Source organism: Dama dama, chromosome X (genome assembly GCF_033118175.1).
Source record: "Dama dama isolate Ldn47 chromosome X, ASM3311817v1, whole genome shotgun sequence".
Classification (NCBI taxonomy): Eukaryota; Metazoa; Chordata; class Mammalia; order Artiodactyla; family Cervidae; genus Dama; species Dama dama.
In genome coordinates this window covers 156579216-156602059 of record NC_083714.1, presented here as the reverse complement: position 1 = coordinate 156602059, position 22844 = coordinate 156579216, and the positions used below count along the sequence as shown (strand labels likewise).

General features: G+C 47.9%; 1 protein-coding gene and 1 pseudogene across 1 annotated transcript in view; both read left to right on the top strand.

Moving 5' to 3' along the window:
* LOC133052972 (uncharacterized) overlaps positions 1–6456 on the top strand; it is a 63713-nt pseudogene extending 57257 nt beyond the window's left edge.
* A 4010-nt stretch (positions 6457–10466) lies between these two features.
* Positions 10467–22844, top strand: part of LOC133052971 (histone-lysine N-methyltransferase PRDM7-like) — a 63942-nt gene continuing 51564 nt past the window's right edge. The window contains exons 1-2 of the mRNA XM_061137730.1: positions 10467–10618; positions 14576–14628. Of these exons, the coding sequence (XP_060993713.1) occupies positions 10467–10618; positions 14576–14628 (205 nt within the window). The remainder of the gene's footprint in view (positions 10619–14575; positions 14629–22844) is intronic.

Here is a 22844-nt window from a genome sequence, read left to right as displayed (position 1 = left end):
TGAATTCTAGTTTTGATTCACTATCGACCTAGGTCCTTTTATTTCTCTCCAGTGTTCAGACCCTCCCCCCACATCAGGCATTTCCAAGAATTGTCACAGTATTAACTAAAGTCATGCATGTGAAAACACTTCATAAAGTCCTAAAGAACTAAAGAAATGCATGTTGTGTTTTACTCACATGGAAGAGAATGTCCAGGGCACCATTAAATAAGGAATCTAGTTTGAAGGAATTGCCAGGAGCAGCAAAATTGCTGAAGACAAGTGGCTTCAAGCAGGCTCAGAAACCAGTGCCCCATCAAAGAAAAGCAAGGACCCCTGGACAGCTCCCCAGACAAAAAGCAAGTGAGGATAAGGATACATAACTCATACAGTGCTTGAAAGGCTTACACAAATGCAAAAGTCTGACACCTACAAGTAGTTTAATAAATCCAGCTATGATAATGGGAACCGTGCTTTGTTACTGTTTATGCCCAGAACTCTGCTCATGTGCCCTTAGTGTGTCATGTGCCCTTAGCATATATTTTCTGAGTCGATGTGTCAGTGAGCTATTTCCTAAGTAAGAAGGTTTGGGATTAAAGCTACTAATGGGAACTGCAGGATGCTATCACTGAACTGGGCATCTGTGGTCAGTGAAGCCTCAGTCTCCTGAACAAGTAGTTAAAGGGAGCAGAAACAGAGTATAGAGGAGGGACTTCCTGGGGGTGAAGTGGTTAAGACTCCACGATTCCACTGCAGGAGCTGTGGGTTCCATTCCTGGTCGGGGAACTAAGATCCCACTAGCCATGCAGTGTGGCCAAGAAATAAATAATGTAACATGAAAACATAAAATTACAAAAGTAAAAGTTTGAAAAATACATGTAAGAAAGTTTTAACAAAGTGTATAGAAGGACAGGTAGGAGATCTCACACGTTCTGATAAAACAGGGACTAACTCCCCAGACCCCACCAGCCTTACTTAGCTTCTGTTCTCCATCTTAGAACTCAAAAGAAAGGAGACTGGAGTGAAGAGGTACAGTCTACGAGAAAGAAAGGGCCACGTGTACCAAGAGGTCAGCAAGCCCCAGGATGATGAGTACCTCTGTGAGTGACCCCGGTGGCCCACTCACGGAGAAGGGGCTATGGCGCCTTGGTCCACTAATCTCACCTCACCTTTTGGTCCCCTGGCCATCCCCTTCCTCTATGACTTGGGGTGCAGGATTGAGGCCAAATGCCATGAGTGTCCCTGTTCTTTCCGAAGGGCTTTACGACCAGTAACATCACTATACCTCCTCTCATCCCTGTTCTCACCTCCAGATTGTGAGTGTCAGAGCTTCTTCATCGACAGCTGTGCTGCCCATGGGCCCCCAACCTTTGTAAAGGACTGTGCACTGGAAAAGGGGCATGCCAACCGCTCAACCCTCACGCTGCCCCCTGGGTTGAGCATCAGACTGCCGGGCATCCCTGACGCTGGGCTTGGAGTGTGGAACGAGGCTTCCGATCTGCCGCTGGGCCTGCACTTTGGGCCCTATGAGGGCCAGATCACAGATGATGAAGAGGCCTTCAAGAGTGGATACGCCTGGCTGGTGAGAAGCGCTCATTTCCCTGTCCTCTGGCCTCTAACCGCTTGTATGTGGTTGGGGATACTTCATGTCTACATGCGAGAACACAGATGGTGATAACACGGTCGACAATGACACAGTCAGGCCTGTGTACTGTGTGCCCTGGGCGTGAACACAGGTCTTCAATCTAAGGGTCAGAGGAGAAGTGGGACCACAGTATACAGACACTCAGGACCTCTATCCAAAGGTCAGAGGAGAGGTGGGATCACAGTGTACAGACACTCAGGATTTCTATCCAAAGGTCAAAGGGGAGGTGGGACCACTGTGTACAGACACTCAGGACATCTATGTAAAGGTCAGAGGAGAAGTGGGACCACAGTGTACAGACACTCAGGACCTCTATCTAAAGATCAGAGCAGAGGTGGGAACACAGTGTACAGACACTCAGGACCTCTATCTATATCTCAGAGGAGAGGTGGGAACAACTTGGTATACCCTCACAGGACTTCTATCTAAAGGTCAGAGGAGAGGTGGGAACACAGTGTAGACACTGAGGACCTCTATCTAAAGATCATAGGAGAGGTGGGAACACAGTGTAGAGACACTCAGGACCTCTATCTAAAGATCAGAAGAGAGGTGGGAACTCCGTGTACAGACACTCAGGACCTCTATCTAAAGGTCAGAGCAGAGGTGGGAACACAGTGTACAGACACGCAGAAGTGACTCTTCCCTTGTGGAGCCTTTGCCTTCAATGAACCAAGAGACTCAGACTTGGAATGATGAGTAAGGGGCTTACCGTGTGGTCCGACTGGCAGTTGAATCCATGCAGTCTGAAAAGCACCAATGACTACAGAGGGAAATAGCTCCTCTATATCTTCCTACCAAGAAAAAATAAAAGAAAGAGGAAAGCTTGTAACTCTTTCTCTGACACTCAGATCACCAAAGGGAGGAATTGCTACGAGTATGTGGATGGAAAGGACACGTCTTGGGCCAACTGGATGAGGTGAGTGCAGTTAGTCTGCAGTGTGTAGACATTGAGACTCCCTCCATCCCACGCCCCTTTCCTTCTCAACCCGCCTCCCTCAACAGCTTTCACATCTTCCTTCCTCTTTTCCCTCCATATCATGCTCTTTCATTTGAAAAGACACTAGAAAGAAGGAAATAAAAATATGGCATGTGCCGTCAAGATACAAGTCTATATGCTGAACAAAACTGGTGGACTTGAAAACAACTTGAGGAGTCTAGAGTCACCAGGGACCCTTTAACTCACTTAATGGACACTTTCCATGCACTTTATGTTTCAGTTTAGACAGTGCACTTCGTTACTGAAGCAGATCACACAACCAATGTCCTTTTGGAGATCATACTGCAGACAGACATTAGCCAATTAATTTTAGGAACAGTAACCTTATCTTTTCTATCTTTGAGTAACTGCACAGCGCCAGGATAACCTAACACAGGAGACCTTGACTCTATGTGGGCAACAACCTCCTCAGGCTTGGTTCCAGTGAGAAGTGGGCCCTGAGGCCTCAGAAGGAATGGGGGTCAGCATGGCCCTGAGCAGGGCCATTCTCTGAGGGCCTCTCCTTTCATCAGGGCAGGCAGACAGTGAACAAAGTATTACTGTTCTGTGTCTCAAGCTATATCAGTGCTCTCTCCACGTTTCCGTGGGAGGGGGTGGGCAAGCGAATAGGATTCTGGATACACGTGGGGACATGGGAGAAAGACTCAGGAGAGATGGCAGGCTGGGGTGAGTGCTGAGGGCTGTGTGTTAGCCAAGGAGCACCAAGTCCTGTTGATGGAAGAGAACTTAGTTCAGAGTTTAGAGGAGCTGGAGGTCACCAGCCTCAAGGACAGTCCAGGTGGAGATGAGTCTTGAACTTGGATCCGGAAAATGGCTAATTAGGTAAGGAGAGAAAAGCATGGGAATTCACATAGCCTGGTTGAAGGTGTGAACAGAAGGTCCACATGAGGGGCGGCCTCAGAGGCGGAAGGCAAGGAGCTGGGCATGGTCGAAGAGTGGAGGGCACTCATCACCTGAGGTTTCTTTCCCTTTCCCGGCTTCACCCCCAGGTATCTGAACTGTGCCCGGGACGCCGAGGAGCAGAACCTGGTGGCCTTCCAGGATCACGGGCAGATCTTCTACGGAACCTGCCAGGTGGTCAGGCCGGGCTGTGAGCTGCTGGTCTGGTATGGATACGAGTATGGTCAGGACCTTGGCATCAAGAGGAACAGCTGGGGGAACAGTGAGCTTGCAGCTGGGAGAGGTTAGTGTCAGCCCTCTTCCAGCACCAACCCCATCCTGGGAGCCTCCGTGGTCCGATTTCAGAGCAGAGTACAATCCAGTCCAAAGTCAGTTGAGTTGCAGTTAAAATGCCTCAGAATTTGATTCTTTTCATATGATTGTTATGAAAAATTTTCATAGTAAAAATGTTAGTTCTAATTTTTAATATTTCATGCAAAAAAATATGTAACATCACCTTCTGCTGAAAGGCTTAGAAGCAAAAAGCAAGTTTTCTAGCACCTACCAGCTCTCTGCCCTTTACCTCTTTCTTCCTTATTCCCTCCCATTTCTTTCTTTTTTTTTTTTTTTTTTTTTGGTCACTAAAATAAAGACATTTTATTTTAAAATATTTATAGGACAAAGATATTTAAAGAGTCACACTAGGAAATTTATGATTAACATCTGCCAATTTAAAGAAAGTAAATGGAATTCCTTAGTCAGCAGTATTTTTTACATTTATTTATTTATTTCATTTACTTGTATTAGTTGGAGGCTAATTAGTTTACAATATTGTAGTGGTTTTTTTCATACATTGACATGAATTAGCCATGGATTTACATGTCTTCCCCATCTCGATCCCCCCTCCCACCTCATTCTCTATTCGTTCCCTCTGGGTCTTCCTGGTGCACCCAGCCCGAGCACTTGTCTCATGCATCCAACCTGGGCTGGTGATCTGTTTCACCCTAGATAATATACATGTTTTGATGCTGTTCTCTCAAAACATCCCACCCTCTCCTTCTCCCACAGAGTCCAAAATTCTGTTCTGTACATCTGTGTCTCTTTTACTGCTTTGCATATAGGGTTATCATTACCATCTTTCTAAATTCCATATATATGTTTTAGCATGCTGTAATGGTCTTTATATTTCTGGTTTACTTCACTCTGTATAATGGGTCCAGTTTCATCCATCTCATTAGAACTGATTCAAATGAATTCTTTTTAATGGCTGAGTTACATTCCATGATATATATGCACCACAGCTTCCTTATTCATTCGTCTGCTGATGGGCCTCTAGGTTGCTTCCATGTCCTGGCTATTATAAACAGTGCTGCAATGAACATTGGGGTGCACACATGTACAGTGATGTGCATTCAGTTACTGTTCCAGTTTGTTGTCATGTGAATTCATACTCTGTGCCAGACAGGGCTCCACACATGGAAACAGACAGAACAACTGCCCTGGGTCAGCAGGGGCTTCATACCAGACAGGGACTGATGCTCTGAGGAAAACCAGCACAGGGAACGTGACTCAGCTCAGCGTGAGCAGAGGGTGGGGTGTGGTGCAGGACAGTGCAGGGTCTGTGCACAGATAACTCCTATGGGGAAGGATTCTGGGCAGGGAAGCAGCCAGTGCTACAGCCCCAGGGCCAGGAAGAGAGGCCATGCCAGGGGTCATGGGAGGAAGCACAGAGGGCAACGAAGAAGGCTGGATGGGACACGGAAGCCTCAGGGCCTGTGTCCACGTGCAGGCCCCAGGGGTCCTCCTGGGTGACACAGAACAACTGCGCGGTTTGTGCTGCAAGCAGCGTGCTCTCTGAGCCAAGATGATGCTTTGGTTCATTTTGGGGATGAGACATCAGTGGGGAGCCCCCTCAGAGGTCAGTTCATTGCCAGACATGAGGGGAGAGTGGGCTGTCTGAAGTTGCTTTCGAGTGAGGATGTGAAGAGTCTGGCTGGAGATGCATTTTTAAATAGGGCTTCCTAGTGCATGTTAAATGGACTAAGACTGAATGTAATAAATGAGGTATGAGTACTGGTGAGGCTTGAGAAAGGATATGACTTTATTTTATGATTTATGGGAAACTGAGACAGGAGCAATTTGTGAAAATGTTTGGGCAGCAGGGGCCAGAGACCTGTAGTCAGTGAGACCTGGGCGGCTTGGTCTTGTCCAGTCTCAAACCCACTTCCTGCATAGATCAGCACAAAGGCTGCTCTTTGAACAAGGAGCCACAAAGTCACATTTACCCACACCTGCTGTAACCACCCCCTGTGCTGCCTCCCATATGCAGAGAGCTCCAGGCCAGGCGCCCCTAACTTAATAGACTCTGTCCCCTCACAGCGAGGCTCTCAGGAGATTCCACCTAAGTCATCAAGTATTATCTTTCAGGAGGATAAATACCTGTGGCCACTGTGACATGAAATTTCAGACACTTAGACGCAGGGAAAGTCCCTGCAGATCCATCTCTATCAGGAGAGACACTGCCTCTGATGCTGCTGGAATGTCCCTATCTGGGTGATATGTAGAAAAGGCCCCTGACACCAACTTCCTGGATTTCTGTAGATGTGGAGAATAAGAGTGGAGTGGAAACGTGGACTATAAAGACACACTCGATGGGAGACAAATCATGTACTGTGAACACTTAGATGATCAGTAGGGAGGGCATGACCATGGCAAAGCAGCTACCTGACCAAAAGCTTCCTCTTTCAGCAGAACCAAAGCCCAAGATGTACCCATGTGCTTCCTGCTCTCTGGCCTTCTCCAGTCAGAAATTCCTCAGCCAACACACCCAACGCAGTCACCCCTCTCAGACCGTCCTGAGACCATCTGAAAGACACCTCCTCCAACCAGAGGATGCCTGCCCAGGCAATCAAAATCAGCGACATTCAGATCCACACAGCCCGAGCGACAAACCTGAGGGTCAGGAGGCCAAGGACAGGCCCCATCAAAGGCTGAAAAGGTTAAGGCTGAAGAGGATTTCAAGGGCCTCTTCCTACTCACCCGGAGGAAAAATGTGGGGTTCTAGGGTGCATGAGAGAATGAGAGAAGAGCCCAGCACAAGCCAGACACTGAATCCAGAGGACACAGGCACACTGCTCACGGGGTCAGGGGTCTCGGGGATTATGAAAGTCACATACGGAGAGTGTGGGCAAGTTTCCAAGGACAGGCTACGTCTCAGCACACACGAGAGGACACACACAGGGAAGAAGCCCTATGTTTGCGGGGAGTGTGGGCGAAGCTTCAGTCAGAAGTCAGACTTCATCAGACACGAGAGGACACACACAGGGGAGAAGCCCTATGTTTGTGGGAGTGTGGGCGAAGCTTCAGTCACAAGTCCGTCCTCATCACCCACAAGAGGACACACACAGGGGAGAAGCCCTATGTTTGCGGGCAGTGTGGGCGTAGCTTCCATCACGGGTCAAATCTCATCTCACACAAGAGGACACACACAGGGGAGAAGCCCTATGTTTGCGGGGAGTGTGGGAAAAGCTTCTGTCAGAAGCCCGTCCTCATCAGACACCAGAGGACACACACAGGGGAGAAGCCCTATGTTTGCAGGGCGTGTGAGTGAGTCATGACCAACAAACCACACCTTAGCCACTGGAGGATTACTGCAGCCACCCCATGCCTCAGCTCTAAGGGGGCCTCAGAGGAGGGCTGTGACCTGTTACTGTCCACAAGAGTAAGAGAAGAGACTTCCCATGTGTTCCAGTTGCCAAGACTCCAATGCAGAGACCCACGTTCAATACCTGATTGGGGAACTATCTCCCAGAGGCTGCAACTAAGACAGAGCACAGCTGAATAAATAAATATATAATAAATATTTTAAAGAAAGTGTGTGGTAAGCACAGAATTATTTGTTAAATAGACCTTCCAATTTTGTGACAGGAGAGGAGGTAGATAAACAGCAGAGGGTTTCTTAAGTGTTCTGGAGATGTTCATGCCAATTAACTTCGTGGTTTTTTAGGTCTCCTTTTCTAGTAAATTTTGTCTCCAAACAAATCTGAAGCCCAGGCTATGTACTCATTCCCCGCTTATCACTGACAGTAGTGATGCCCAGTCATAGCTGAACCCCTGGGAAGGCATAAATCTTTAGCCAAGTCAGTTAGGTCACTGGACAGTCAATCCTGGGTCCAGGGAGAGGAATCTCTGGGTCCAGGTTTGAGACAGACTCACCAGGGAAGGGATTCCCCGGCCTCCTGGGAAGTGTGGCTTCTCCTCCTTATAGACCCCGACTCTCCTTTGGTCTCTCCTGGTGGCCCTCTGGTTTCCTCTGACTTCTGTAGCTGCAAAGGTGAAGGCGACGTGCACATGTGTGTGTGTGCGCGCCTGTCTCAGCATGGGCCATCTGGTCTCTGCCGCTCCCTCAGGGTCATCACAGCTTCTGGACTCCAGATGCGACCACAGGGGTCCAGTTCTCAGCCCTGCCCCCAGCAGCTCTGTGAGCTGGGGCAAGGTGCTCAACCTCTCTGTGTCTCTATTCTCATCTGTGATACGGGGTGGGAGCACCAGCATTTTGGTCTGATGCGTAAGCAAGGAGGAATCTGGCAGAGGCTGGCTAAGAATGCAAGCCCCACCTTGCTGTCCTTTGTGTTTTTTCTTTAATCTTTTTTATTTTTTAATAGAAAGATAATTGCTTTACAGAATTTTGTTTTCTGCATGTCCCTCAGCCCCCACAATTTCCAGGTCTTCAGACCTAGATGAGGAAGGGGCTGTTTAGGTACTGGGCTGCCCTGATGAGGGGCTGTGAGGTCAGGGGTGCTAAGGGAGGCCAACCACCCTTCCCACCCCTGCCGTTCCTGCAGAGCTGGGCAGCCCCAGGGCCCCTCCACACACAGGCAGTCCCCACATTCGTCACCCTGCCGAGAACAGAGCCTGGAGCCGCATTTACAGGAAATCCCTGCCCGGCCCCCATCCCACCCCCAACATGGAGGGTCCTTGAAGCCCACACCGCAGCTTCTCTCTGCATGGGCCTCGTACCTGTGCCCGTGCGCTCTGGTCAACGCTGTCACGACCTTGAAATTCTTAACCATGGAAATGTTCATCCTTACACTTCCCTTTCATAAGTGAAGTCTGATGGGCCCCGGGGTGAGCTGTGAGCAGAGCAGATGCACACACAGCACGGGTCCTGGGATGACCAGGCTCCACCAGGGGACAAGTTGGACACAAAGCCCCCCACCCTGGGTGAGTGAGGGTGGGGACAGCACCAGGAAGCCACGCTTGCTCAGACCCGGAACTGAGCTCCAACACAGAGTGGGGGCAATGGGGTTCTTAAGGTCAACCATAGCCTCCCCTCTGTGAATGAACTCTGCCCTGGCCTCATCCTTCTAGAAAGGGCTCAGGAGGCTGAAGTCCACCCGGCCACCAGAAGACACCAAGGGGAGAGTGTGCACGGGGAGGGGGGCAGTGGGTGTGAAGTCCAAGACAAAGGTGCCTGTGGGAGAATGACACCACAGATGCTGGCCTCAGAGCTCAGACTCCTGAAAACTTACTAAGCTGATTATTTTTAGGCTTTTTTTTTTTACAGGGGGATGTTTCCAGGAAGCGGGAAGGGGAATGAATACCTTGGTGGTGCTCTGGTTAAGAATCCACCTGCCAATGCAGGAGACACGGGTTCAGTCCCTGATTTGGGAAGACCCCACGTGCCGTGGAGCAACTAAGTCCGTTCACAACTCCCGCAGCCCAAGAGCCTAGAGTCTCTGCTTTCCCACCAGAGCAGCCGCCACAGGGAGAAGTTCCGCGCAGAAACGAGAGAGCAGCCCCCACGCCCGACAGCCAGAGACAAGCCCGCACAGCAGCGAAGACCCAGCAAGCCGAAAATAAATAAATAACCTTGCTTTAAGTAGGAGATCGCAGCATTCTCTGCTCATCCAGAGGCTGGGACTCAGCTCTCAACAAAGGGGACCACTTCAATCCCTGGTCAGGCACAATTTCCCATATGCTGCAACTGAAGGCCCTGCATGCCACAGCTAAGACCCAGCACAGCCAATTAAATGAATACTTAAAAGTAGGAGGCTGTTCATCTGTCACCATAGAAAACTGCAACATTTTAGAAAAAGGAAAAAAAAAAAAAAAAATAAGAGCTTATTTTGCAAGTGCTCATGGTTGATTGCAAAAGTTTTCTCATAATATGCAGCTGTTTAAAAAACAAGAAATTTAGAAAATACAGAAACTGAAACCCACCCATAAATGTGTGGGGAACACCAATTACTGCAGCATGCGGCCACCACACACGGGAACACACGTCCGTGTTTTTCTTCTACAAAGAAGCTTTCAGTCTCCACCCCCCTTCCCACCAGCCTCTGTTCTGCTCACCAAGAATACTGTGCTTTGGACTCGTGACTGGGGGGTTTCTGTTGAACTCAGAGAGGCAGAGGAGCAGGGCTGTGTGGTTGGGGGCACCGTCTGGCCTGCAGTGAGGAGAGAAGCGCAAGTGCTCCACCTCTGGGTCCAGTATCTCCACGGGCCTCAGGGGAGCCGCCAGGGAAGAAGCCTCTCAAACACCTTCCCTGCAGTCTCCACAGTTACAGCACGTCCCACGTCTCGGGGTTCAGCTGTGGGTTAACAAATCCTCTCTTGTTGGACAGAAAAGTGTTTACACAGAGAATCTGCCCAGATCTTGGCCTCGGTTGGTTCTCTCATTGGACATGGAAAGTGTTTCCACAGAGAATCTGCTTGGATCTTGGCCTCGGTTGGTACAGATGTAACAGGCAGTAAGTTTAGGGCACAGGGAAGTTATTTCTCAATCTCTCTGGGTTTAGGGATACAGCACCTCCTCACCTCCACCCCTTCCATGGGCATGGAGCCTTCTCTTCCAGAGGAAGGTGTTTAGCAACATCAGCCACAAAGACACATACTGAAGAGGAAAAAGGCCACAGCAGGCGGAGCGGGGTGTTCCTCGGGGAGCAGAGGGTCCTTGGACACTGCATGCTGGACCCCTGCCCCACCGTCTTCTCCTCCTTCTTGCTGGGCATGCAGCTTTCACCTGCTGCGTGCCCGCCAGTGAGGGACTCCCAAGACGCCAAGCTGTGCTTGTCGATGGGGGAGCTGGATGCCAGGAACCCGAGACACTGCAGGAGGTCAGTGCACTGTGGACGAGGGCCAGCCTCACTGACCGGTTAGGCCCTGTGCGTTCAGGGCACCCTCTCTGGACCCCAGATGGAGGTGCTTGTGCCCCCACTTCCCACCTGTGTCTCAGGAGGTGGAAGAGAGACCAGGTTGTCCTTCCCATGTCCTGCCCAGAGAATGACAAAGGCCAGTTCCCCAAAGTCAGAACAGGGTGGGCAGAGTCAGTCTTGGGTCTCACAGGATCCCTGGGAAGAGGAGTTCACTTCTCCCTGGAACCTTCTTTGCTGGTTCCCCTTCTGTGTGGTTTTCATACCAAATCTCGCAAGGACAAGGCATTCCAGGTGCCGACAGCATCACTCACCCAGGTGCTGACAACCCTCCTTATTTATTATGGGCAGAGAGACAGGGTGGCTGGTGTGATGCTCCCCTGGACCAGAGAGGAGACCCCATAGGTTGTGTTTCTTCTACTCCTGAGACCAAGGTGAGCACTGGGGGCAGAGCACGTCCAGCTGGGTTCTGGAGAGGGTGTCCTGAATGGACAGGGCCTAACTGTCTACTGTGGCTCCAGGGGATATGGGCAAGAGAGGTACTAAATCCTTTCTAAATATTTCAGACAACCACTGAGTTCCTTTTGATTTCAGATCTTTTTATATGGTCCATTTTCAGAGTCTTTATTGAATCTCTTACAATATTGCTTCCATTTTATGTTTTGATTTTTTGACTGCAAGGTATGTGGGGTTTTTACCAAGTCCAAGCTCACTCTGCGTGTCTCACATCAGGGTGATAAATCAGAGGCAAGATGCTGAGACAAGGAATATGAATTTACTTGGAAAGCCAGAAGACTGAGAAGATAGCAGACTAATATCTCCAAGAAACCATCTTGTCAGGGTCTGGATGCCAGTGTCTTTTATAGAACACAGAGTTGGGAGGTGAGAAAATAAAGTAAAAAAGGCCATTTATCTGGCAAATATCTGGAATGGCCAGTCTCAGGAGGAGATGTGTTACTTTCTCCCTCCGGTAGCCATCCACAGGTGGACAGGTCCTGGACAGAGGCAGAGGGGCGGGGTTTCCTGGGGCAGGCCATTATGTATGGACAGTATCCCTGTAGCAAACAGACCAACAGGAAACAAAGGTTAAAGGAAAACATTCAACATGTTTTCTTCCCCGTAACAATTCCCCAGTGTCAGCGTCCATTCTACAATCTTATGGGAAAAGGGGTGATGAGTGTTCTAATTGCTCCACTAGTTGCACCTTTTGGGGAGTGCCCACGACTGGTGCCAGTGTGCTGAATGTTGAGGTTTGTCTTTGTTGTCCTTTGGAAAGTCTCTACTTCATATGGATAGACATAATAATATTATAATACAGGTGTTGAGAGGTTTATTCAGTACAAATCTTCTCGGACTTCAAAACCAGGCGGCAGCATCTAAAGTTAAGGAACTTAGCACTTTTCTATGTGTGGGAAGATGCACCAGCCATCTCACTGAAATCATCCCCTTTGATACACACCTTACCACCTGGGACCACCATCCTGTTTTCTCCTTCCTGAATTTCCCCAGGTTTCACAGTGGGGAGTGGCTGAGTCTGATGGCTGCTGGAAAGCAGGTATTCTTTTCTTTCCTGAGGTTCCTCAGGGTTCACCATGAGGAGTGGCTTCAGTTTTATAGCTTATAGAGAGTAGGAGGGGCAACCTTGGTCCCCATTGAGATCACCTCAGCAGAGAGAGCAAGCAGGTCCTGTGATCCAGACAACCTTCCAACATTCAGGGCTCAGCGTTCAGCCTGCAGGATCCACAGCCGTCAGGTCAGCCACAATGCTCTGCACTTAGCTGCTATCTAGCCCTGAAATCTACACTGCAGGAGGCCCTTTAAATGTGGCGTCCTGTCCAGCAAACACTCAGTCACAACCTCCAAGCCTGCCCCAGGCCCAACTCTGCTGAGAGGGTCTCACTGGGGACCCAGGTTCCCCTTCCTCCTCTCCCACATTCTGTACATGAGTGGGGAGAAGGCAGGGGCTGGAGGCACAGTGCCTCCAAGCAGGTAGGGCAGACGTTCTCCCATCACCCCTTGTGGTCCATCCCTGGGAGCACAGTCTACTGTCACTTTTAGCAGCAGAGGACATGTGTCCCCAGATCCGGCCCACCCTCTAGGGGTGTGAGCTGTGAGCACTAACACAAGAAACCCTGAGTGACCTGCTTAGGGTGGAAGACTAGTTCCTGGGATATGAGCTGAAGTCTGAAAGTAGCTTCTCATTGGGATTAGCCTTCTCCAGATGTAGCTTGGGGGCAGCAAGTCTGCAATAAGTGGCCCCCAGCTGGGGCAGCCACACGGTGCCTCTCGACAGCCCTGTGGAAACTGTGCACCAGAGTGACCATGAGCCCACATTCACCCAGCAGATGGCTTCTGAGAGGTCTGTGAGAGACTACAGCAACCATGAGCCTGTACTCAGAGCAGACAGACTCTGACAGGTCTGTGACAGAGAAGAGTGACCACAAGCATGCATTCACCCAGCGGACAGACTCTGATAAATCTGTGACAGACCAGTGTGACCACGAGCCTGCACTCACCGAGTGGATGGCCTCTGAGAGGTCTGTGACAGAGCAGAGTGACCACAAACATGCATTTACCCAGCAGACAACCCCTGACAGGTCTGTGACAGGCCAGAGTGACCACAAACATGCAATCACCCAGCGGATGGACTCTGATAAGTCTGTGACAGACCAGAGTGACCACGAGCCTGCCCTCACCCAGTGGATGGCCTCTGAGAGGTCTGTGACAGACGAGAGTGATCACAAGAATGCATTCACCCAGCAAACAACCCCTGACAGGTCTGTGACAGGCCAGAGTGACCACAAGCTGCATTCACCCAGTGGATGGACTCTGAGAGGTCTGTGACAGGCCATAGTGACTATGAGCCTGCACTCACCCAGCAGATAGCCTCTGAGAGGTCTGTGACAGACGAGAGTGATCACAAGCCTGCATTCACAGAGAACAGCCTCTGAGAGGTCAGAGACAGGTCAGAGTGACCACGAGCCTGCACTCACCCAGCGTTGAATTCTTGCCTGGAGAATCCCATGGACAGAAGAGCCTGGTGGGTTATAGCCCATGTGGTCACAAAGAGTCAGACAAAACTGAACACCTGACCACACACACATGAAACAGTAATGGACTCAAGGACAGAGGGAACAGACTTGCGCTCTCTGAGGAGGAGGGGGCGGTGGAGGGCCAGAGTGGGAGGCTGGGTCAGCAGATGTAGCTTTTGTAAGTAGAATGGTTAAAGAAGGCCCTGCTGCATAGCAGAGAACAATATTCAGTATCCAATGATAAACTGTAAAAGAATATTTTTAAAAAGAATGCATATGTGTGTATAAGTGTATCTCTGAGCTATGAGCAGAAATTAACACATTGTAAACCTGCTATACTTAAAAAAAAAAAAAAAAATACTGATTAAAAAAAAAAAAAAAAAAAAGAACAGACCCTAGCCAATTACAATAGACACTCAACCCAGGAGCACCAAGTCCCGAGCAGTCAGAACATGGACCAACCAGTCAGAAGACTTGCCGACAGGAGACGGGGTCCCACGGCGGCCCACAGGCTGGCTGGGAGCCCTTGGCACCATAAGCCTCAAGTATCGCTGGAGGAAATGAGAACTCTACCCACACGACTCCCCCTCCAGTTCAAAATAAAGCGGCTCTGCTTCCCCTGACCCCTTAACTGAAGGGGCCCCGGGACGCCCTGGCTTGGTGCTGGGACCAGGAATACACTGGTCAGACCCCACTGCAGGGGAGGTCTGTGAGGGCAGCTCTGGAGCAGGTGGGCCAGGATGAGCAAAGCAGTTCTGCCCATTCCTCGAAGGTCGGACAAAACAGAGCCCAGGAGGCCGGAAAGTGTCCTCATGGAGGGCAGGCCCCCACGTCGGTGCCTCCGCTCTCTGGCTGAGGCCCAGCACTGATCCCCTGTGCCGGTCTGCAGACGTTCTGCACACGCCCTGACGGCTCAGCTGCTGAGCCCCAAGGAGAAGGCTTGTGATGGCAACCATGCCCACAGGCACCAGCAACACTGACCATATGGCTCCCGGCCCAACAGCGAGGTCCAGCTGAGACCAGTGGGCATCTTGTCAGTGGTGCTCCAGGGTGGGCCCCGAGTCACCAGCAAATGGCAGTGTCACGATGCAGGCCAGCAGGACTCAGCCTGGTGTATTGCTAGAATCAGTGGGGACACACCGACCCATGAACACTCCTGGCCCTGTGTCAGGCAGAGACCCGAACAGGCAGACAACTGCAGAGAGCAGAGGCCACGGCACAGACAAGGAGCACCCGTCCCAGGGCAGGGAAGGGGCCCCATCTCAGGGGGCACCCTTGGGATCCCCCAGCTTAAGCATAAAGTGGCTTCAGGCACAGGTGGGAGGAGCAGACTTGGAGCTGCTTTTAAGTCATGCAAGGCAGGACACGCAGGTGAGTGAAGGCCAGAGGGAATGTACCATAGAAAACAATGTGTCTGGGGAACAGACGGGCTTGGGTGGAGCTGAGCCCATGGAGGCTGGGAGTCCGGACTCAGAAACCCTGTACGCCTCTCTCCCGGCTCAGCCTCCTGATCTACTTAACCCCTACTCTGCAGCCTGACGCCGCCTGTCCTGTGCATCTCCACACTCGGACCGTCCACTCATTCACAGATATTTGCTTAGCACCTGCCTCTGGGCAGGTCGTGTTCCAGACACGGGACAGCCGTGAGGAGACAGACAATAACCCCAGTCCTTGGGGAGCAGAAACTCTACCAGAGGCCAGATGCACCACTTCTGGGGCTGAGCCCCGGGCTTGCCCTCCTCACCCGCCGGCCGGCCCTGCTGGAGCTCCGGGCCCAGATGCAGTTCTGTCTGAGCATCCCCCCTCCTCCAAGAAGGCGCCTCTCTGGACTCGCCGCCCATCAGTCCCTTCCTCCCCGAGTCCTGTGTCCTTCTCAGCACAGACCACCATCTGAAACGGCCTCCCTGCCACCTGCGTGACCTCAGTGTACCTGGCGAAGTCACGTCCCAGTGAAGGAAGGTCCCGGCTGCCCTCACGCACTTTCTGCTGAGTTCCCAGCACAGATTCCCGTTACGACGGCCTGGAAGGACACTCCAGACGGGTGTGGGGCAGGGGCTCGGTGGGGCCTGAGAGAGTGGCCCCTGGGCCGCTCCAGTGGTCAGGATAGACAGGGACCTCCCAGTAGTGGCTCGGACCGGCCGGCAGGCCGATCAGGTTCCTTCTTCCTGGGACCACGAGGGGGTGAGGCTCTCAACACTGCTCAGTGTCCTGGCTGCCCAAGAAGGGCTGTCAGTTCCACAGTCCTGAGCACCGTGTGAGCCGTTACACGTTTTACCTGTGCGATCTCAGCTCCCTCAGGCAGAACGCTCTGGGCTACACACTTGGAAGAATCTAGTGGAGTGGTTTCAGTTCAGTTCAGTCACTCAGTCCTGTCCAACTCTTTGCGACCCCATGGACTGCAGCACACCAGGCCTCCCTGTCCATCACCAACTCCTGGAGTTTACTCAAACCCAGGCCCATTGAGTCAGTGAGGCCATCCAACCATCTCATCCTCTGTCGTCGCCTTCTCCTCCCGCCTTCAGTCTTTCCCATTATCAGTCAGGCATGAATGAGCAACTGAACTGAACTGATGCGACTGTGAATAAATGCAAGAGGAAGAATTCAAAGTCCTCTCCCTTTTGTTTATCACACTGCCTCCTGACTGTGAACTCTTCTTTCTATGAGACCCTAGACTCCTCCAAGGGGGCAGGCACAGGTCTTGAGGCATGAGCCTGCTGGGTTCTCCTCTCTGTCAGCTGAGAATTGGAGCCAGCTTTCTATTTCCTCCAGACTCTGTCTCCATGTCCTTTTATTTAGCTTCAGCAGGCAGAGAAGGCCAAGATTATGGTCAGCAACAATACCACTAAACTGATCACCAGGTTAATCTGAATTAACACCACCATGCACAGCCTCCTAATTAGACTCACAAGCCTACTCCTTCTTAATAAATGATAACAGCCTCAATTTCTCAATTGCTTTCTCCCACTCCCTATGGACACCACCAGTGATTTTAACTACGCGATTATGACCCCTTGTACTAATAGTCAACACCATGTATTAAAAGAATCTCTACCAGAAAAAAAATGTTATCACTGCTAGTCATACTATAATTACTTTAATTACATCATTTACTGCAATAAAATTCATTCTTTTATATATTCTCTTTGGAGCAACACTAGTTTCAACAGTCATTATCATTACCCAAAGAGGAAATCAAGCAGAACACGTTAAGGCAGGTCTCTATTCATTTCATACCCTAGTAAGGTCTCTCCCCCTCTTAGGAATACTTGTCTATATTCAAAATACAGTAGGACCTTTATATATTCTATTGCTGAGCCCAATCAGTATCCAACTCTTGATCCAACAGTTTCATATGGTTAGTATGCATAGTTGCCTTTATAGTAAAAATACCATTTTATGGCCTCCACCTTTGACTACCTAAAGCACATGAAGAGGCCCCTATTGCAGGCTTCATAGCTCTGGCTATGCTGCCAGCACTACTAAAATTTGGATGCTATGGTATACTACGATATACAAATTATAATAATTTGAAACCCCGTAACAGACTTCGTAGGGTATCCACTCATTCTATTGTCCGTTTGAGGCATAATTATAACCAGCTCCATTTGCTTATGCCAGACAGACCTAAAATCACTCACTGCATACTCTTCTGTCAGCCACATAGCACTTTGCTATCCTTACCCGAACACCTTGAAGTTGTATAGGAGACACAGCCCTAATAATTGCCCATAGTCTTATATCCTCTGTATTGTTCTGCCTGGCAAATACAAGTTATCAGGTCCATCGCGAAAAAATAACCCTAGCCAAAAGCCTACAAATGTTCCTCCTACTAATCGCAACCTGATGATTACCAGCAAGTTAAACAAACCTAGCTATACCCCCAAATATTAACTTGATTGGAGAGCTATCTCTAGCAATATCATTCTCGTGATCAAACATTGTAGTTATTTGAATAGGAATTCATATAGTAATTGCTGCCCTATACTCTTTATATATACTCATTACAACACAGTGTGGAAAATACACACACCACATAAACTGTATCTCTCCATCTTTTACAGGAGAAAATGCTCTCATATCATTACCCATCCTACCTCTTCTACTCCTATCCTTAAACCCAAAAATCATGCTAGGCCCCCTATACTGTATATATAGTTTAGAAAAAAACACTTGATTGTGAATCTAGGAAGAGAAGACAATACCTTCTTATTTACCACAGAAGTAGATAAGAATTGCTGATTCTATGCTCCCATGACTAACAGCATGGCTTTTTCAAACTTTTATCCATTGGTGTTAGGAACCAAATAATTGGTGCAACTCCAAATAAAAGTAATAAATTAAATTTCCTCTTTCACTCTAGCCTCACTATATATATCATTGATCATAATAACGAGCACTAATATTTATAAAACCACCACATACCCTCTATATGTAAGATTATCTCATATGCCTTCACCATTAGCTTAGTTCCAATAATAATATTCATGTATACAGGCCAAGAGATAATTATCTCAAACTGGCACTGAGTTACACTATAAACGCTTAAGCTATCATTCAGTTCTAAAATAGATTATTTCTCAGTAATATGTGCTGGTGGTCCTATTTAACATATGATCAACTATAGACTTCTCAATATGATCCATTCACTCATACCCCAACATTAACTGATTCTTCAAACACTCCTTTTCCTTATTACAATACTAATTCTTGTTACCACTAATAATGTCTTCCAATGACTTACTGGCTGAGAAGGAGCCGGGATTATATCCTTCCTGCTCATTGGATGATGGTGTGGATGGCAGATGCAAACACAGCAACACTACAGGCAATTTTGTATAACACCTCAGTCGCTCAGCTGTGTCCGACTCTTTGCGACCCCATGGACTGTAGGCCCCTTAGTCCATGGGATGTTCCAGGCAAGAATACTGGAGTGGGTTGTCATTTCCTTCCCCAGGGCCAAATCATCTCAGCGAATCCCAAAGACTGACTGGAAAGAGGAGGCAGACTGCTGGCTTGCGCTGTGTGGATGTGGGGATGCAGGGCACGGGGGCGTGGATGTGCGAAAGCGGGGCCAGGGGGGTGTGGACCTGTTTTGTATAACCCCGTGCTGCTGCTGCTGCTGCTGCTGCTAAGTCGCTTCAGTCGTGTCCGACTCTGTGCAACCCCATAGATTGCAGCCCACCAGGCTCCTCCGTCCCTGGGATTCTTCGGGCAACAACTCTGGAGTGGGTTGTCATTTCCTTCTCCAATGCATGAAAGTGAAAATTGAAAGTGAAGTCACAACGTCGTGTCTGATTCTTCGCGACCCCATGGAACACAGCCTACCAGGCTCCTCCATTCATGGGATTTTCCAGGCAAGAGTCCTAGAGTGGGGTGCCATTGCCTTCTCCAAACCCTAGGCTGATACAGGTTTTATTAAAACAACAGCATGATTCTTACTTAACTTCAATGCATGACACTTAAAACAAATTTTTATCCTCAGTTCAGTTCAGTTGCTTAGTCGTGTCCAACTTTTTGTGACCCCATGAACCTCAGCACACCAGGCCTCCTCATCCATCACCAAATCCCGGAGTTTACCCAGACTAATGTCCATTGAGTCGGTGATGCCATCCAACCATCTCATCCTTTGCTGTCCCCTTCTCTTCCTGCCCCTAATCCCTCCCAGCATCAGGGTCTTTTCCAATGAGTCAGCTCTTTGCATCAGGTGACCAAAGTATTGGAGTTTCAGCTTCAACATCAGTCCTTCCAGTGAACATCCAGGACTGATCTCCTTTAGGACGGACTGGTTGGATCTCCTTGCATTCCAAGGGACTCTTAAGAGTTTTCTCAAACACCACAGTTCAAAAGCATCAATTCTTTGGCGCTCAGCTTTCTTTATAGTCCAACTCTCACATCCATATATGACTGCTGAGAAAACCATAGCCTTGAATAGACGGAACTTTGTTGGCAAAGTGATGTCTCTGCTTTTTAATATGCTGTCTTGGTTGCACATAACTTTCCTTCCAAGGAGCAAGCGTCTTTTAATTTCATGGCTGCAATCACAATCTGCAGTGATATTGGAGCCCTGTTTCCACTTTTTCCCCAACTATTTGCCAAGAAGTGATAGGATCAGATGCCATGATCTTAGTCTCCTGAATGTTGAGATTTAAGGCAACTTTTTCACTCTCCTCTTTCACTTTCATTCAGCGCCTCTTTAGTTCTTCTTCACTTCCTGCCGTAAGGGTGGTGTCATCTACATATATGAGGTTATTGATATTTCTCGCGGTAATCTTGATTCCAGTTTCTACTTCCTCCAGCCCAGCATTTCTCATGATGTACTCTGCATATAAGTTAAATAAGCAGGGTGACAATATATAGCCTTGACATACTTCATTTCTTATTTGGAACCAGTCTGTTATTCCATATCCAGTTCTGACAGTTGCTTCCTGACCTGCATACAGGTTTCTCAAGAGGCAGGTCAGGTGGTCTGGTATTCGCAACTCTTTCAGAATTTTTCACAGTTTATTGTGATCCACACAGTCAAAGGCTTTGGTATAGTCAATAAAGCAGGAATAGATGTTTTTCTGGAACTTTCTTGGTCAACTTAATTCAATTTTACATCTATTAGGTTTGGTATTAGCTGCAACGGGAAAATTTGCCAAATTGGGTGACACCCATAATTACCTTCAGCAATAGAGGGCCCACGTCAGTCTCAGCCCTACTCCACTCAAGCACAATAGCAGTAGCAGATATGTTCCTACTCATCCACCTCTAGCCTCTGACAGAAAGCTATAAATGTATCCCATCAGTTACTTATGTCTAGGGGCTATCACAACATTTATAGCAATATGTGCCATTACCCAGAATGATTAAATTAAAAAAAAAAAAAAAAATCACTGTTTTCTCCAGCTCCAGTCAATTAGGCCTCATGGTAGTGACAATTGGCATCAACCAACTCTTCCCAGCATTCCTCTTTCTCCAAAAGAATGCTCTTGCCTTTTTCAAAGCCATTCTATTTATGTAATCCAGATAATTCACATCCTAAATGATGAACAAGATATTCAAAAATTAGAAGGTCTGTTTAAAGCTATGCGGTTTACTACAACCACCCTTATCATTGGCAGCTTAGCTTTGACAGGAATGCCTTTCCTCACTGGATTCTACTCTAAAGACTAAATATTGAAACTGTGAATATGCCTTATACCAATGCCTGATCCCCTGCACAAACGGCCACCTCACTCACAGCCGTCTCCAACATCCTCACTATTTTCTTCACGCTAAGATGAAGGCCTCAATTTTCTACTCTGATTATCATTAACAAGAACAACCCCCTCCTAATCAATTAAATGCCTACTAGTTAGAAGTATTTTTGCTGGCTTTATTATCTCGAACAATATTCCCCCAACAGCAGTTCCACAAATAACCATACCTTACTACCTCAAAAGAACTGCCCTGGCCCTGAATGCTCTAGGCTTCATCTTGGCACTCAAAACTAGCAGTAACACAAAACCTGAAGTACAGCTATTCAAATGTATTCAAGAACACTTTTCCACTATCATACACTGCCTGACCCCTTATTTAAACTTAACCAGCCAAAAGTCAGCATCCCGCTTCTAGACTGAATCTGAGGAGAGGATATTGTGCCAAAAACCACCTCCCTCAATCAAATAAAATTGTCTATATTAGTATCAGATAAAAAAGGGCTAATCACACTGTATTTCCTCTTTCCTTATCACCTTACTCATCAGCATAATGTAAATTTCCACAAGTAATTTCTGTAATAAAAATTAATTATGACCAACTAGTAACATGGTTGGTTCCCCTTCTCTACAAGCTCATTTATTGCAGCACTTACTATAGTCCACTTACTATCTCTCCATGAAACAGGATCAAATAACTCAGTAGGAATTTCATCTGATATAGACAAGATCCCATTTCAGCTATATTATACATTGAAAGACATCTTGGGTGCGTTGCTACTAGTTCTGGGGTTAAAAATACTAGTCCTATTTTCACCTGACCTACTAGGAGACCCAGATAGCTACACCCCAGCAAACCTCTCAACACACCTTCACACATCAAGCCAGAACGGTACTTCTTATTCACATATGCAGTCCTATGATCAAGCCCTAACAAACTAGGCAGAATTTTAGCCCGAATCTTTTCTATCCTAATCTTAATATTAATGCCATTACTGCATACATGCAAACAACAAAGCATGACATTCTGACCTTTCAGCCAGTGCCTATTCTGAATTCTAGTAGTGAACCTCTTAACACTTGCATGAATTGGAGGACAACTAGTAGAACATCCCTTTATCATCACTGGTCAACTAGTATCTATTATATGTTTTTCCTTATCCTACTATCAATGCCAGTAACTAGCATTATCTAAAATAATCTAAAATGAAGAGAAGTCTTTGAAATATATCCATGCTTCTGGTCTTGTAAACCTGAAAGGGAAAACAATAAAACTCCCTAAGACTCCTTGCACAAGTCTGTGTCAGCAACTAGTATTACTCCTTGATGGTGAACAGTAAATAAAAATAATCTAATATTAGGTTATTAATTGCACTGTTAACCCAACAGAGTCATTCACTCAAGCAAAGATGAAAAGAGGAAAAAGAACTCGGCAAACATAAACCCTGCCTGTTTACCAAAAGCATCATCTCTGTCATCACTAGTATTAGAGGCACTGCGTGCCCAGTGACAATCGTTAAACAGCTGTGTTGTCCTGACCGTGCAAATGTAGCCTAATCATTGGTTCTCTAAATAAGGACTTGTATAAATGGCCACACAAGGATTTTACTTTTACTTCTCATCAGTGAAATTGACCTTCCCATGAAGTCAGGGGAAAAAACCAATGAGACAAGAAGACCCTATGGAACTTCAATTAACTAGCCCCTCAAATAAAATTAAGTGATTAAGGGATTACAGAACTTTTAATGAGCTAATTATTTTGATTGGGGTGACCTTGGAGAACAAAAGATCCTTCATCTGACTGTTAAAGCCAATACTTCCCAGTTAATCAAATTATCACTTATTGATCCAAGAAATTGATCAATGGAACAAGTAACCTAGGGATAATTGCACAGTCCTATTTTAGAGTTCATATTAACAACAGTGTTTACAACCTTGATGTTGGATCAGGACACCTGAATGGTGTGACCAGTATTAAAG